General features: G+C 35.3%; 3 protein-coding genes across 5 annotated transcripts; all 3 read left to right on the forward strand.

Moving 5' to 3' along the window:
* The first annotated feature begins 1,225 nt into the window (after positions 1 to 1,225).
* LOC121761756 (receptor-like protein 52) lies at positions 1,226 to 5,347 on the forward strand. The gene is made up of 6 exons (XM_042157414.1): positions 1,226 to 2,094; positions 2,641 to 2,856; positions 2,931 to 3,074; positions 3,428 to 3,571; positions 3,777 to 3,917; positions 4,001 to 5,347. Exons 1-6 carry the CDS (start codon positions 1,470 to 1,472, stop codon positions 5,275 to 5,277), a joined length of 2,547 nt encoding a protein of 848 aa, XP_042013348.1. The 5' UTR covers positions 1,226 to 1,469; the 3' UTR covers positions 5,278 to 5,347.
* Positions 5,348 to 7,757: 2,410 nt separating this feature from the next.
* Positions 7,758 to 12,640, forward strand: LOC121761762 (probable leucine-rich repeat receptor-like protein kinase At5g63930). 3 transcript variants are annotated; one of them, XM_042157430.1, is made up of 12 exons: positions 7,764 to 8,541; positions 8,927 to 8,998; positions 9,091 to 9,162; positions 9,244 to 9,387; positions 9,465 to 9,608; positions 9,684 to 9,827; positions 9,904 to 10,047; positions 10,124 to 10,270; positions 10,345 to 10,488; positions 10,577 to 10,705; positions 10,793 to 10,872; positions 11,175 to 12,640. In XM_042157430.1, exons 1-11 carry the CDS (start codon positions 7,911 to 7,913, stop codon positions 10,867 to 10,869), a joined length of 1,848 nt encoding a protein of 615 aa, XP_042013364.1. In that variant the 5' UTR covers positions 7,764 to 7,910; the 3' UTR covers positions 10,870 to 10,872; positions 11,175 to 12,640. The 3 variants fall into 3 exon arrangements, with proteins under 3 accessions (XP_042013365.1, XP_042013364.1, XP_042013363.1); XM_042157429.1 differs by having other exon boundaries at positions 7,767 to 8,541; positions 10,562 to 10,705; XM_042157431.1 differs by lacking the exons at positions 9,904 to 10,047; positions 10,124 to 10,270 and having other exon boundaries at positions 7,758 to 8,541; positions 10,562 to 10,705.
* On the forward strand, positions 11,332 to 12,453 carry LOC121760924 (receptor-like protein 9DC3). The gene has a single exon (XM_042156515.1). The coding sequence runs from the start codon at positions 11,332 to 11,334 to the stop codon at positions 12,451 to 12,453; it is 1,122 nt and encodes a 373-aa protein (XP_042012449.1).
* Positions 12,641 to 16,495: the final 3,855 nt, after the last annotated feature.

A 16,495-nucleotide genomic window follows, 5' to 3' on the forward strand; every position in this document is an offset into this window, starting at 1 on the left:
CCGTGACCAACGAGAACTCGGAGTGGTGGCCTGGCAAAGAACCAGCCGTGACCAACGAGGACGTTGGCCCTTAAAGGAGGGTCGAATGTTACGGACTCAATTCCCACATCGGTTGTGAGAACAACTGATATGGGGTATATAGACTAAATGGGCTCTCTCTCCTAACAGGCTAGTCTTTTGGGATGAGTTCTCCTGTTTGGTCTGTATTAATTAACTCAATTCCCACATCGGTTGTGAGAACAACTGATGTGGGGTATATAGACTAAATGGGCTCTCTCTCCTAACAGGCTAGTCTTTTGGGATGAGTTCTCCTGTTTGGTCCGTATCATATTTCCTCAAGACGAAGAAGATGATGATGAGTACGGATTTATAGATGGATTTGGTTGGCGAAGTGTGGTGATGGGGTATGGATGTGGATTTGTAGTTGGAATTGGAATTGGTTACATGATTATAAGAAGTGGAAGGCCAAAATGGTTAACTGAATTCTTTTTTGGGGTTGGATACAATAATAGTAAGACGAAGAGAAGAAATAGAGCAAAAGCAACCACTAGAAGGTAATTCAAGACCAACATTGTGATTTCCTTGTGCTTGATTTGTAACTCTAGCATAGTGGGTGTATATATGATGTTTTGTAATTATGTTTTGTAAAATATGCAATTAATGTTGTATATCTAAGGTTTGCTACTTTTGTTCACAAAAACATATACATATTGAATTATTGATTCTATTGTGTGACTAAGCTCTTTCATGCAATCTTGGAGCCATATTTGTACTTTGGAACGAGCAGAAGTATAATATTTCAATGTTCAAAAAATTAAATATTGAATTGTTCAAAAATATAGATTAATGACCATGGGAAGCATACCAAATGTTGCCGAGTTGCTCTCGAAATTCAACTTCTAATCCTAAAATAAATCCAATCCCTAAAATTCTAACATGACTCAAATTTTGTGGAACCATATTTTTCAGTAAATATAATATCTAACAACATTATTTTTGTGACTCAACTCACTCAACATAAAAATTACAAATAATCATAGATAGAAATTATTCCTTAGCATAGCCCACAGCTTGTGGGTTTGATTTGATCTTATTGGGCCATCCTCACGCATTGTCGGCCCATGTCGAGATCCGTCAGATCACATATGTTAATATTTGGTAAGCAAGACTAGTGGTATCTATCAAATTACAATACAATCTTTGATAAAATCTGATGAGTAAAAGTCAAATACATAATAATTGGTGGATAAATACTTTAAAATTTGAGATCACTTTCATTGACTTAATGAATAATTCTATAAGTGTAATAAATTATGAAGCCGCCGCGGCATCATCAATAATTCATGCCATTGACTTCACCTAATGCTTTCATATTTGTTACAATCTCCTTATAATAAATATCCTACCCACATACATGTATATGCATCGTAGCTCAATCACAAAATACTACAATCGAAATCAAGTTGAAAATGGTAAAATCTTCTCATTTTCTCCTCCTTAATCTACTCTTGTCAGTTCACTATTTGATGTATTACAGTTTAGCTACCGATATCAATACCGATCGTTCTTCACTTCTTGCGTTAAAATCTCAAATAACTTCAGATCCATCAAATATATTGAACAAAAATTGGAGCACTGAAGCCAATGTCTGCAGTTGGATCGGAGTTACTTGTGATTTTCTCCTTAATAGGGTGACTAAGTTGAACATATCGAACATGGGTCTTGTCGGAACCATCCCACCAGAAATCGGAAATCTTTCTTCTCTCGTTTCTTTAGACATGATCGACAACTCTTTTCATGGTCCTATTCCCCCATCTATCTTTAACATGTCAAATTTAGAAGTCTTGAGTTTGAGGAATAATAGTTTGTCTAGTAGTCTACCTCTTGATATGTGCATACACAATCTTGATAAACTCAAGATTCTTCGTATTTCTTACAACGAGATGTACGGGAATATTCCATCGAGTTTGGAGCAGTGTTCGCAGCTCGAGTATCTTTCTTTGTACAGCAACAAATTTGATGGAATCGTGCCGAGGGAACTTGGCAACTTGACCAAGCTTCAAACGTTGTACATTGGTGCAAATAAGTTGACAGGTAATTTGATCTTATCTCCATGGACTATAGTCAAATAATTCTTTTTAATGTCATCTTCTATTATTTTTTTACAGCCATATACGTAGAGGGTCAAATTAATATTAATAATTTTCTTATTATTATGATTATTTATTATCATAGTTATCCTTAATATAATTAGGTATTGTCCATATTGTACAAATTATGTTAGACTTTTTTGAAATTATCATTTAATAATAATAATAATAATTATTATTATTATTATATTAAAGAATACCTAAAAGTTAGGGAATAGGAATTCTTCAAAGTTGTACTCACTACTCCGTACTAGTTTTTCTTGATTTCGGAATTTTAATTACTTTTCTTGTAAGAAAAAAAATCCAACAAATACGTATAAAGTCAAAAGTCATAGTATTATATTTTAGGTCTTAGTCCTACTAAATAAATAGGCCATAGAGACTCGACTCATTGTATTCTCTATAGACATAACTTTCTGTAAATTTTTAAAATAATATAATGCTATATATACTAAGTAATGCACATGAAAATGGATTTGATTTCATGCAGGTGATATTCCACAAGAGATTGGTCGTCTAACTAAGTTACAAGGTTTAAGCATGAGTTCCAACAAATTAAAAGGCCCATTGCCAGAAACTATTTTCAGCATGCCATCTTTGCAATATGCTGAGTTTGACTCCAATGAACTAAGTGGACCATTATCACCACAAATTGGAAACATGACATCCCTTCTCAGCATACGCCTTGATTTCAACCATTTCAGTGGTATGTATCATCTTCATGCCCCTCAAAAAATTTTGAACATTTTTCCTTTTCAGTCACTTAGGTTGTGATTTTAGGTACTATCCCAAAGGAGATTGGTCGTCTCCCAAATTTCGAGAGATTGAGCATGTCTGGTAATGACTTTAGTGGATCGTTGCCAAGTGAAATCGGGAACTTAACAACTATGTATGGATTGTTCATTCACAACAATGAGTTAAGTGGTATGATCTTGCTCTTTTACGTACAAGGGTGCGTTAAAATGCTAACTTTTCTTAAATTGCTAACTTGCGTACAAGGGTGCGTTAAAATGCATTCAACAACTATATTACTGTCAACATAATGTATTAAAATATAAACTTAAGTTTATGTTGATATTTCATTATCGTCGTGTTGACATTTTTAATACATTGCATTGATGAGTTAGCAAATTAGCAACGGATCACACCTCTTTACTTACAATTATTATGTTTTATGATCATATCAACAAATTTTTTTATTAATTTCATAATACAACAATGTTGTCGCGTTGTTATGTGGTATTCAAATTCGATTTTCAAATTTCATATTTGTACAGGTCATATTCCAAAAGAGATTGGTCGTCTTGTTAACCTGGAGGAGTTGCAATTGGAAGTAAACCATTTCGACGGATTATTGCCAAAAGAGATTGGAAACATGACACTCATGAGCTACTTGTGGCTGAACGACAACAATTTTACTGGTACGATTTCATTTCAATTCTATATTATTGAATTACAATGTTACATTAGTTAAAAAGTTACATTAATTAAGCAATTTGATCTTTTTGTTATGTGTTGCCTTTTTTGTAATATTGCTTTATCATCTATTGTAGCATTGTGTGGGGATGATTAACTATTTTGCTTAAAAATAACTAAATATATGTGGGAATGATTTATAATCTCTAGGTGAAATTCCAAAAGAAATATTTCTTCTCAACAATTTATTGCAATTGAACATCGCAAACAACAAACTTCATGGACCATTGCCGAGAGAAATTGCTAACCCAAACATTCAAGAACTGTGGCTTCACTACAATAAATTAAGCGGTATGATTTTCTATCTAATTTTCCACTTTCATAATGCCTAAACAATGTGTAGTTATTAAAGCAAAAAATGGTTACTATTTCAGGTCCGATACCATCCACCATTGTGAATCAATCAGGGCTAATTAATTTAGCACTATATTCCAACAACTTTATAGGAGAGATTCCATCAACCATTTGCAACTTGAGATCCCTCCAAATTCTCTATATATCAGACAATAATTTGGAAGGAACTATTCCAGATTGTATAGGAAATTTGAGTACATCTCTGTCTATCCTCAATTTGAGTGGAAACAAATTCACTGGACTTATCCCTTCAACATTCCCAAAGGGTTGCAGTCTTGAGTCAATCAATCTGAATGGAAACAAACTGGAAGGAACACTACCCCGAACCCTACTCAACTGCCTAGGTTTGCAGGGTATCGACATTGGTAATAATGAAATACGAGATGCGTTTCCGTTTTGGATGGAAACACTCCCTCAACTTCGTATCCTCATATTGAGGTCAAATAAGTTTGATGGTACGATGTTGGTGGATTCAAACACCGAGCAACCGTTTCCAAAGTTGCAGGTATTGGATGTATCACATAATGAATTTGTTGGCATTCTACCTGATACATATTTCAAGAATTTTCGAGGTATGATAGATGCCAAGGAAAACCAGACTGATGATGCTAATTTGTTTCTAAGATTTATAACGTTGAAGCTCACATTGAAAGGATTGGACCAGTTATTATTGCGACTGTTGGATACCTTAACAACTATCGACTTATCCTCCAACAGATTCTCTGGGAGTATTCCACCTTCTCTAGGGAATCTTAACTCTCTTAGATTCTTGAATTTGTCTCACAATACCCTCGGAGGGCATATACCGTCATCTCTTGCAGGTATACGTTTGCTCGAGTCGCTGGACTTGTCTTCAAACAATCTGGATGGAGAAATTCCTAGTGGATTGTCAAACCTGACATTTCTTGCGAAGTTAAACCTTTCAATGAATAATCTTGTGGGAGAAATACCCCAGTCTAATCAACTTTCCACATTTGGGAATGAATCATACGTTGGAAACGCAGGATTGTGTGGATTTCCATTGACGAAGCAGTGTGAAAGAAATGATGCAAAACCAATACTTCCTCATGAAGATGATGGAGATGATGATGAGTCGGGGTTCATAGATGGATTTGGTTGGCGAAGTGTGGTGACGGGATATGGATGTGGATTTTTAGTTGGGATCGGAATTGGTTACATTATTATCAGAAGTGGAAGGCCAAAGTGGTTGGTGGAATTCTTTTTTGGCGTTGGATATAAATATAAGACGAAGAAGAGAAGAAAAAGAGAAACAACACCATCACCATGGAGAAGGTGATTGTAGACAAGTAAACATGCTTGTAATAGTATAAATGTTTTTTGCTTTAATATTCGGTATTTCGCTTAAATTATTGTGTGTTTCTTGAATTTGTGAATAAGAATTTTCTTGAATAATATATATGATAATATGTACACAAGAAGATCAACAACAAAGGCTCACCATCTAATTGATCCCTTAGATGCTTATACCTATTGATAGTCCCTCAATATAATGAAAAAATCGAATTCTAACTTGAATAAAATAACAAACTATGAAACGTGACTTTCAAATAAAAATAAACATAACCAATGCAATAAAAATTCAACTAAGATAAAAATGGAAAAATTACTTGATACTAGCCAAACGAGGCCTGCATTGCATAGCAACATATTTGCCGTCCATTCATGTCGCCGCGTAGCGTAACCAGCTCTTCATTATGCATAAATTTCATCGTGAGATCGGCATAATTTTCGGTAACCTTACCCAAACTCTCTAGCCACTGAATTCCCAAGACCACGTCCAAACTATGAATGCATAGCACAAATAAATCAACCACAACCTCGTGCCCTTGAATCAATAACTTCGCGCGCTCACACTTCTCGTTACAGCTTAACGACGCCCCATTGCTCAAATACACGCGGAAAGGTTTGGTTGGTTTAACCTCCAATCCAAGTTTCTTCACCATATTCGGATGGATAAAATTATGCGTACTTCCGCAACTGATTAGGGTTTCGACACTTAACCCCGAGACCGAACCGGTCACTTTAAAAACCCGAGCCGGTACACTGGGATTTGAGTTATGAGCATGAGTTTCTTTTGCCATGACTGAGTTCAAAGAAGATGGGAGAGCGGCGGAGATGAAGAAGAAGTCAAGAGGAGATTAGGGTTTGGGAAAAGATAATCTTTTATGATTGATGATATGAGTAGCGATGGGATTAAATATATATAGGAGGCAAGATATCATCTTGGAAATAGATTATTTCTCTTTTGTTTAGAGATATCAATGAGATTTGGGATCTTCCTAATTTATAGCGTTTATTAGTAATATCAATGAGATTTGGGATCTTCCTAATTTATAGCGTTTATTAGTAATATCAATGAGATTTGGGATCTTCCAAATATACCTAACAATTAATGTTAATTTTTAAATTAAATTTGACAATAATTAAAACAATAATAATAATCCATAACTTTTTCCAAGACGTGCTTAATAATTTTTAATTGATAATGTGAAAATAAATAATAAAATTATTATTATCATCGTTATTGCTATTGTTATAAAGTAAGATTGATAATTTTAAAAATTAACAAAATTTTCTTAATTCATAGTATTAATATGATACTATATTAGTAGCAAAGTTAATAATAATAATAATAATAATAATAATAATAATAATAATAATAATAATAATAATAATAATAATAATAATAATAATAATAATAATAATAATAATAATAATAATAATAATAATTCTAATATGAGTGTATGCCGGTTTACATTCATGGGCCTCAGCGGGCCGCGAATTTTTACACTGGTCAACAAGAATATTTACAAGGGTATCAAACATATGAGTTTGACCAGAAACAACACATTTTCTGGGTATATAATGGTATCAAATGAAGCTTTAGTATTGACTAATTGTGTAATCTCTTAAGCATTGGCCCATTTGTCTCAATTCCCAGGCCCGGCCCATCCATGTCGATTTATCCTTTTGACTCATTGGCCCATTGGTCTAAATCCCCAGACCCGTATCATGTGCTCGAACTGATTCAGTGAGAGATTCAATATATTAGAAACCCAAATGTAAGCCCACTATAAATTAAAAACATTAGGAAAATTTGAATTTAAGATACTAGAATCGAAATTGAAGATGTAGACGAATCAGGAAGAAATGAAAGGTATAAAGTATTTACTGAAAACAAAAAATATGATGGAGTTATTTTTGTAAACTGGTTTATTTATATACTTTTTAAAATTATGTACACTTTTAAGTATTTTAAAAATTGTTTAAAAATCTCACCTACTAATTTATTTTTATTATTTTTTCCTTAAATTATAAGTCTACTATGTATTTTGGATAGACTTGAGCCCTCTGCCTAACTCAAAATATATTCCACAACTACTATCCGAGAGAAATTAATTAATGCATTTTTTGCCAATAAATTCAATTGACTTGGGTTTTAAGCCTTTGTAATGCATCAGTAAACCAACTGAAAATGAAAGTTAATGGGCCAGCTTGCCATTGACTCGACTTGGAACTCTTCAACAAGAGTCAGTGATGAGTTATGTGTCACAGATATGTGGAGCTATCAATAATTAATATGATGTGAAATACAGTCATTAAATACATGACAGTGGCGTTGAATTGATCTAGAATCTTTTTACAGATTAAATGTGATTAAATTCATCTTGAAAGTATTTTTAAAATTTATAGCTTTTCAATTTGGGTTGTACGTACTATATAATTTAAAAATAACTGATTTTACTTCACTTTAGAAGTTATTTTTCATTGAGTTTTACACATGTGCATTAGGTGAAATTTTATGGGCTGAATTTAAACTCGAAACTTTTGAAATTTGAAAACAATAGTTGAGGTTTACTTACACGTTAGTATATATGTAGTGGTAGCACACTATATCTCCACACACTAATGGATAGATCTTCACAGCTTTATCTCTTTGGAACCTCACTCTTACTTCTTCAATGGCTGATTGATTATAGCTCAGCCAACTCATACATCAACCTTGATCGTTCTTCACTTGTTGCCTTCAAATCTCGAATATCTTTCGATCCCCATAATATATTGACCAAAAATTGGAGTAGTAGGAGAAATGTGTGTAGTTGGATCGGAATTACTTGTGATTCTCGCTATCACAGGGTGACTCGGTTGGATATATCGTCTATGGGTATTGTAGGAACCATTCCATCAGAAATCGGAAATCTTTCTTTTCTAGTTTCTTTAGATTTCAGTGAAAACTCTTTCCATGGTCCTATTCCCCCATCTATTTTCAACATCTCATTTTTAGAAGATTTGAATTTGAGGAATAATAGTTTTTCTAGTAGCCTACCGTTTGATATGTGCAAACACAATCTGCATAGGCTCAAGAGACTTCGTATATCTTTCAACGAGATGTATGGAGAAATACCGTCGAGTTTGGAGCACTGTTCACAGCTTGAGTATGTTTCTTTGCGCAGCAACAACTTTAGTGGACATGTGCCAACACAAATTGGGAAGTTGACAATGCTTCAAGAGTTATACTTAGGTGCCAACTATTTAAGTGGTAACATCTCAACTCCATAATATGTGTGACAATTGCGTTTTTATTTTCGTTTCATGTTACTATTCTTACATGAAATAACTTCAATTATATACCTAACCAATTTTAAATGCGGAATGCAAAACAATAGGTCATTATAAGAAATTCGGATTTTAAAATGGCCTAGGTCATCTGTAGATCGTTTGGTTCATCTTAAAATCTGAATTTCATAGGATTCACTAAAAATGAGGTAAAAATGACCTTAGAGGTTCTCTAATAGTCCTCTTTGTTTTGGTTCTGTGTTTTGCATATAGGGGTATGTTTTGCCTATAATATGGCCCAATGACTTTATATTGCATTTACAAAGGCATTTATAATTGGATGTTGATATGACGTAATTTACTCACAGGTAATATTCCAAAAGAAATTGCAAACTTGACAAACCTTCAATGGTTGGGCCTTCATAACAACAATTTAAGTGGTAAATGTTATTTCATGCTTTTACATTTCCTACATTTGTTAAGTGGTAGGATTTTATCAATTTAAGTGGTATTTGGTGCAATTTATTCATAGGTAATATTCCAAAAGAAATTGGAAACTTGAGAATGCTTCAATGGTTGGATCTTAATACAAACAAGTTAAGTGGTAAGATTTTATATCATGCTCGTTAACTCCCTGCATTTGTTTTGGGTAATTGATTGATTTGATTCAATTCAATGTACTCAGATAATATTCCAAACGAGATATTTGGTCTTACAAATCTACAAACTTTGGACGTAAGTGTCAACAACTTTAGGGGCCACGTTCCTACAGAAATCGGGAACTTGACAATGCTTCGATTGTTAGACCTTAGTACAAACAAATTAAGTGGTAAGATCTTATCTCATGCGCTTACGGTCCCTACGTTTGTTTAGGTTTGATTGATATTTGTTTCAAACTACTTACAGGTAATATTCCATTAGAGATTGGTGCCCTTACTAATTTACGATATTTAGACATGAGTTTCAACGCATTTAGCCAACATGTGCCACGAGAAATTGGGAACTTGAAAGAGCTTCAATCCTTGTACCTTAGTAACAACAAGTTATATGGTAAGATCCTATTTCATGCTCTTACATTCCTTACATTTGTTTTAGGTTGATTGATTTGATGCAATTTACTCACAGGTAACATTCCAAATGCGATCGGTGCTCTTACTAATTTACAAAATTTGGATGTGAGTGTGAACAACTTTAGTGGCCATGTGCCAAAAGAAATTGGAAATTTAAAAATGCTTCAATGGTTGAATGTTCGTACCAACAAGTTAAGTGGTATGAACTTATATTATGCTTTTACATTTTCTCATTTGTTTTGGCTTTATTGATTCGATGCAATTTACTCGTATAGGTAATATTCCAAATGACATTGCTGGTCTTACTAATTTACAAACTTTGAGCATGGATTTCAATAGCTTTAGTGGCCAAGTACCAAGACAAATTTGGAACTTGACAATGCTTCTAACGTTGTATCTTGGTAACAACATGTTAAGTGGTAAGATCTTATGTAATGCTCTTACATTCCTTACATTTGTTTGAGCTTTTATTGATTTGATTCAACTTACTTATAGGTAATATTCAAACTGAGATCGGTGGTGTCGCTACTAATTTACAATATTTGGATATGAGTTTCAACAACTTCAGTGATCATGTGCCACGAGAAATTGGGAACTTGACAAGCCTTCAGACGTTGTACCTTAATAACAACAAATTGAGTGGTAAGATCGTATCTCATGCACTTACATTCCCTACATATGTTTACGCTTGATTGATTTAATGCAATTTTTTTCAGGTAATATTCCGAAAGAGACTGGTGCCCTTACTAATTTACAAACTTTAAGCATGAGTTTCAACAACTTTAATGGCCATCTCCCAAAAGAAATTGGCAATTTGACAATGCTGCAGTGGTTGAACCTTCGTACCAACAAGTTAAGTGGTAAGATATGATGCTCTTACAGTCCCTACATTTCTCTTGGTTTAATTGATAGTATAATGCAATTTACTCACAGGTAATATTCCAAAAGAGATTGGTGCTCTTACTAATTTACAATATTTGGCAATAAATTTCAACAACATTAGTGGCCAAATGCCAAGAGAAATTTTGAACTTTACAATGCTTCAAATGTTGTACCTTGGTAGCAACAATTTAAGTGGTAAGATCTTAGTTCATGCTATTACATTCCATACATCTGTCTTGGTAACAACAATTTAAGATCTTATTTGAGCATGGATTTCAACAGCTTTAGTGGTCACGTGCCAAGAGAAATCCAAAACTTGCCAAAGCTTCAAGAACTGTTCTTGGATGCCAACAATTTAAGTGGTAAGATCTTAACTATTTCCATGCTTCTTGTTTAGGCTTTGATTGGTGTACAACTGATTATTTTAAAGCCATATTCCTTTAAATTTTTTGATTTGTATGCTTTATATCTTGGAATATATACCTTTTTAAACAATAAATCATTATTTGGAATTGATGTATATACAAACTTTCATATTACATGTACAGACCTGAATATAGTTGGAATTGATGCATATCCAAATTTTCATATTAAATGTACAAACTATAGATCATTCGTTGTTTTAATAAATTTGATCCGTATGTCGTATAATATAATCTTTCAGGTCCAATACAATCCACCTTTGTGAATCAATCAGGAATGGTTTTTTTAGGGCTTGGTCTCAACTTCTTCAATGGAGAGATTCCACCATCCATTTGCAACATGACATCCCTCCAAATCCTCTATTTATCGTACAATAATTTGGAAGGACCAATTCCAAAATGTGTGGGAAACTTGAGCACATCTCTTTTATCCTCCATTTGAATGCAAATATACTTAGTGGTATCATTCCGTTAACATTCCAAAAGGGTTGCAATCTTCAGTCAATCAATCTGAATGACAACAAATTGGAAGGAACACTACCCCAAACCCTAGTCAACTGCCAGGGTTTGTTGGGCATTGACATTGGTAATAATGGAATACAAGATGCATTTCCCTTTTGGATGGAAACACTCCCTCAACTTCGCTTGCTTGTCTTGAGGTCAAATAAGTTCAATGGTACGATGTCGGTGGATTCAAACTCAAACACGGAGCAACCATTTCCAAAGTTGCAAGTCTTGGATGTATCGCAGAATGCATTTGTTGGCCCTCTACCTGATAGATATATCAAGAACTTTCGAGGTATGATAGATGCAAAGGAAAACCAGACTGATGATAGAGCAAATTTGTTTCTAAGTTATATAGACTTGAAACTCACATTGAAAGGATTGGATCAGTTATTGCTGCAACTGTTGGATACCTTTACAACTATTGATTTATCATCTAACAGATTCTCTGGTAGCATTCCAACATCGGTAGGGAATCTTAACTCTCTTAGATACTTGAATTTGTCTCACAATACCATTGTAGGACATATACCTTCATCAGTTGCAGGTATGAGTTTACTCGAGTCGTTGGACTTGTCTTCAAACAAACTAGATGGAGAAATTCCAAGTGGATTGGCAAGGTTGACATTTCTTGCAAAGTTAAACCTTTCGATGAATAATCTTGAGGGACAAATACCACAGTCTACTCAACTTTCCACATTTGGTAACGAATCATATGTGGGAAATGTAGGATTGTGCGGATTTCCATTGACCAAAAAATGTGAGGGGAGTGATGGAAAACCAGTATTTCCTCAAGACGAAGAAGATGGTGATGAGTATGGATTTATAGATGGATTTGGTTGGCGAAGTGTGGTGATGGGTTATGGATGTGGATTTGTAGTTGGAATCGGACTTGGTTACATGATTATAAGAAGTGGAAGGCCAAACTGGTTAGTTGAATTCTTTTTTGGGGTTGGATACAATAATAGTAAGACGAAGAGAAGAAATAGAGCAAAAGCAACCACAAGAAGAAGGTAATTCAAGACCAACATTGTGATTTCCTTGTGTTTCATTTGTAACTCTAGCATAGTGGGTGTATATATGATGTTTTGTAATTATGCTTTGTAAAATATGTAATTAATGTTGTATATCTATGGTTTGCTACTTTTGTTCACAAAAACATATACATATTGATTCTATTGTGTGACTAAGCTTTTTCATGCAATCTTGGAGCCATAATTATACTACTTTGGAACGAGCAGAAGTATAATATTTCAATGTTCAAAAAATAAAAAATTTGAATTGTTCAAAAATATAGATTAATGACCATGGGAAGCATACCAAATGAAAAATTATTGATAACATTTTTATTTGAATAGGAAAGAAAATTATATTTTCAAATTAGAAGGTACTCCCTTCTTCGTCCCCATACAATAGTTTTTTTTTCTATTTTAGTCCTTTACGAAATTAGTTTACTTTCGTAAGGGGTGGGCCTCAATTCTCTCATAACAACACTCTAATCCCTTTTTATTTTAATCTCTTTCCTATTGTACTAATTTAGCTTTAAAACTCGTGTTGTTCCCAAACTGGGCTGGGAATTATATTGGTGTAGTCCATGTGGAGGTGTTAATATTGTGCCTTGGAACATTATTGAGTTATCACCTTATTTATCTTTGATATTCCTATATACTATGTTAAGGGTGTTCTCCCCTAACAAGGTTTCGACGTCGAAGAGAGATCGACGACGGAAGGATAAAGGTGGACGTCACGGGCTTTCCCCGAGATCAGCTCCAAAACTAGGGTTTGCAGAAAATTAAAGAAGACGATAAAATTGAGAAAATAAGATAATTTGATATTTCTTGAATGATTGAAATGAATAACAATGTCCCTATTTATAATACTCATACGAATAACTTAACTTGGTGAATAAGATAACAATTATATGGAAAAGATATGATAATATAATAATAAAGATATGGGAGATATTTCCGAAGATATACTCGTATCATACTAGTACTCCCTCGGTCCGCAAATAAGAGTTTCGTTTTTTCATTTTTATGGGACGGAGAGTATATATATATAAGATTATATGTACATGTCGAGTGTTTAGTAAAATATGCATTTAAGGTATCTTGTAACTATCCACAACAAACTCCCTTTTCTATGAACCCAATTTCAACTCAAGAATAGCTTTGTGTCCGTCCACAGTCCACTTGAGTATTAAAAATTAAGGACCATATTAACATACGAATTATGTTAATTCTAATTATTCGTTTAATTAAAAAAGTGGTTAGTTGAAAACTTCAAAACTTGGGATGAATTATAAAAGTGAATTTTCTTCCCATGTTTCCACTTAATTTTATGTGTAAATAATCAACATTAGTAATTATATCAACTGTTGGTCTAAATTTTCAACACTGATTATCGTTGATTTATTCAGCATAGAATGTAGAGGTCCAAATTATTGACTTCTGATGATTTGTATCCCAATGAAAAATTATCACTATTTTGTTTATGATAAAATATTTTTTTTAAAACAATTTTAAATGTTTATTTACGTTTAAAACAAGTGTCACCCCAACCATTTGCCACTGTCTTGACTTACGAAGTCTTCGTCAATAGTCACTAATGAGTCAAGCTTGTAGAAAGGTCGAAGATATGATATGTGTCACCAATTTTCTTTATTATAGGGTGGAATAATCAAAAGGTAAACTAACGTTTTTGTGCCATAATTCACGCAAAATTCAAAATGTTAGAAGAAATCACGGAAGATCACAATAAGAGGATACTGATTTATTCTATACCATACTTAGAAGATATCATATCAATGTAATTATGCTAATTAGGTTTTCCTTATGTGGATACTCCTAAGTCTATATAAACCTGGTATCTATGTAAATCAATAATAAGTGAATAACATAAAACCTTTTTTCCCTATCTCGATCTCTTTTATCATGGCATCTAGAGCAGGTTTCGAATCCGACTAGGGCTCAGCAAAAATTCGTCATCACCCGAATACCAATCACGGCCGAACGGCGTAGATTAAGCCAGAAAACCAAATTCCTATCAAAACCTACCAACAAAAATCGATAGAAATCATGCCAGATACCGAAGACACTAAACACGATCCAGAACAACTAACGAAGTTGAAGAACAGCAAGAATGTCATCGTGGCATTCAAGCTCAATGGAAAAAAAATACCCACTATGGTCAAGACTTATGAAAGTCAAGATCGGAGGCCGAGAGGCCTATTCGCATATCAGAAACGAACCCCCTGCACCGGGGAGCAAAGGATACGACGACTGGGAAGAAGACGATCTGGTGGTGTTTTCCTGGATTGTCGATAACATCGAGAATGAAATTATCGTCGATTTCACCAGACATCAAAAGCACTCTGGGATAGCCTCGCCGTGACGTTCGAAAACTAGGCGGACAAGTACCTGATTTACGACCTGGAAGAAAAGGCAATCGAGTTAAAACAAGGGAATCTGGACTTGGAAACATATTACCGAAGGATCCAAGGGCTGTGGATCAACATCGATCGCTGCCAGAAGCAGCCCATTACGTGTTGCGACAAAGGAGTTAACCAATACAGAACGCATTCAAATGAGAAGAGGCTGATCAAGTTTCAGACCGGACTCAATCGAGAGTATGATTCGATCAAACGGGATATCCTCAAGGAAGATCCCTACCCATTAGTTGAATCGGCCTACGGGCGGGTGAAGACGGAAGCGGCTCGACGTCAAATCATGCCACCGGCATCGCCTCTGCCCACCGTAGATACCACCGGCAATAACACCGGGAACTCATCACTTGGGGAAATCAGACTTGGTCTCGCCGCCCAGAGCAATCATCCGCCGCACTGCCTCAGCGCCCCACCACTACCAACCGACCGGAAAATCGCCCCGACACATCCAAACTGTGGTGTTCCCATTGCGGGAAACAAAAACACACTCGGGAAACATGCTTTCAGAGGATAGGATACCCTGAATGGTGGGAGGAAAGGTAGAAGGCGAGAGAGGCGATGGCAAAGCTCGTCGATGCTGACGGAGCAGGACAGCCACGCCAAATCGCAGCCGTGAACAGAGGGTCAACCGGCGGGGAACGCGATCCCGGTGGGGGCAGCGTGCGGGGTGCCGGAAATTTGGCTGAGAAAACGGAGATGGTGACCGGAGGAGCCGCGACGGAAGAATCCTCTCAAATGGGGATGGGCGGCGGCGGAGGTATAGGGTTTGGTTATAAACCAAACCCTAATTCATTTTTTGCATTTCAGTCCTCCAATATGCTTAAATCCCAAATGTTACCCCATTATATGAATATTCGACCCGCAGACTTCCAGAAATTAGAATTTGAACCCCAGACTCTTGAAAAACTTGAATTGACCCCTAGGCTGAGTATATTTGAGTCCAAAAACCCCTTTGCACCACTAGAACAATTTTCCGCTGCATTTTATGTTCAAAACGGGGCTGAGAGTACTAATAGGGGATGGATTTTTTACTGTGGGGCTACTGATACTATGACTCTGTTTAAAAATGATTTTAACAGCTTGGGTAGAATCACAAGATCATATATTAGAACTGCAAGTGGAGATTTGATTCCAGTGGAGGGGTCGGGCATCGTCGAGATATCCCCCACTCTAAAACTCTCGAATTGCTTATATGTCCCGACCTTGTTACAGAGATTGATGTCTATTAGCCATGTAACGAGGGAGTTAAATTGTGCACTTCTAAAGCAACCTAATTTCTGCATTTTACAGGATATTCGGACGAGGAGGATTATTGGGCGTGGTACTGAGAACCAAGGACTCTACTACATGGACGAGATAGCTCAAACTGGTACTGCAATGATGGCTCAATGATCCACGAGACAAGAGACTTGGCTATGGCACCGAAGACTAGGACACCCCTCTCCTAGTTACTTTAAGCTCCTTTTTTCCAAAACTATCTATTCTTTCTGATTTTTGTTGTGAAACTTGTGTTTTGGCCAAAAGCCACAGACAGTCCTTTAAACTTACAGACACTCGTATGAATTCCATATTTTCTTTAGTGTCTGCTGATGTGTGGGGGCCTGCACCTATTGT

This window comes from Salvia splendens, chromosome 13, assembly GCF_004379255.2.
Source record: "Salvia splendens isolate huo1 chromosome 13, SspV2, whole genome shotgun sequence".
Classification (NCBI taxonomy): domain Eukaryota; kingdom Viridiplantae; phylum Streptophyta; class Magnoliopsida; order Lamiales; family Lamiaceae; genus Salvia; species Salvia splendens.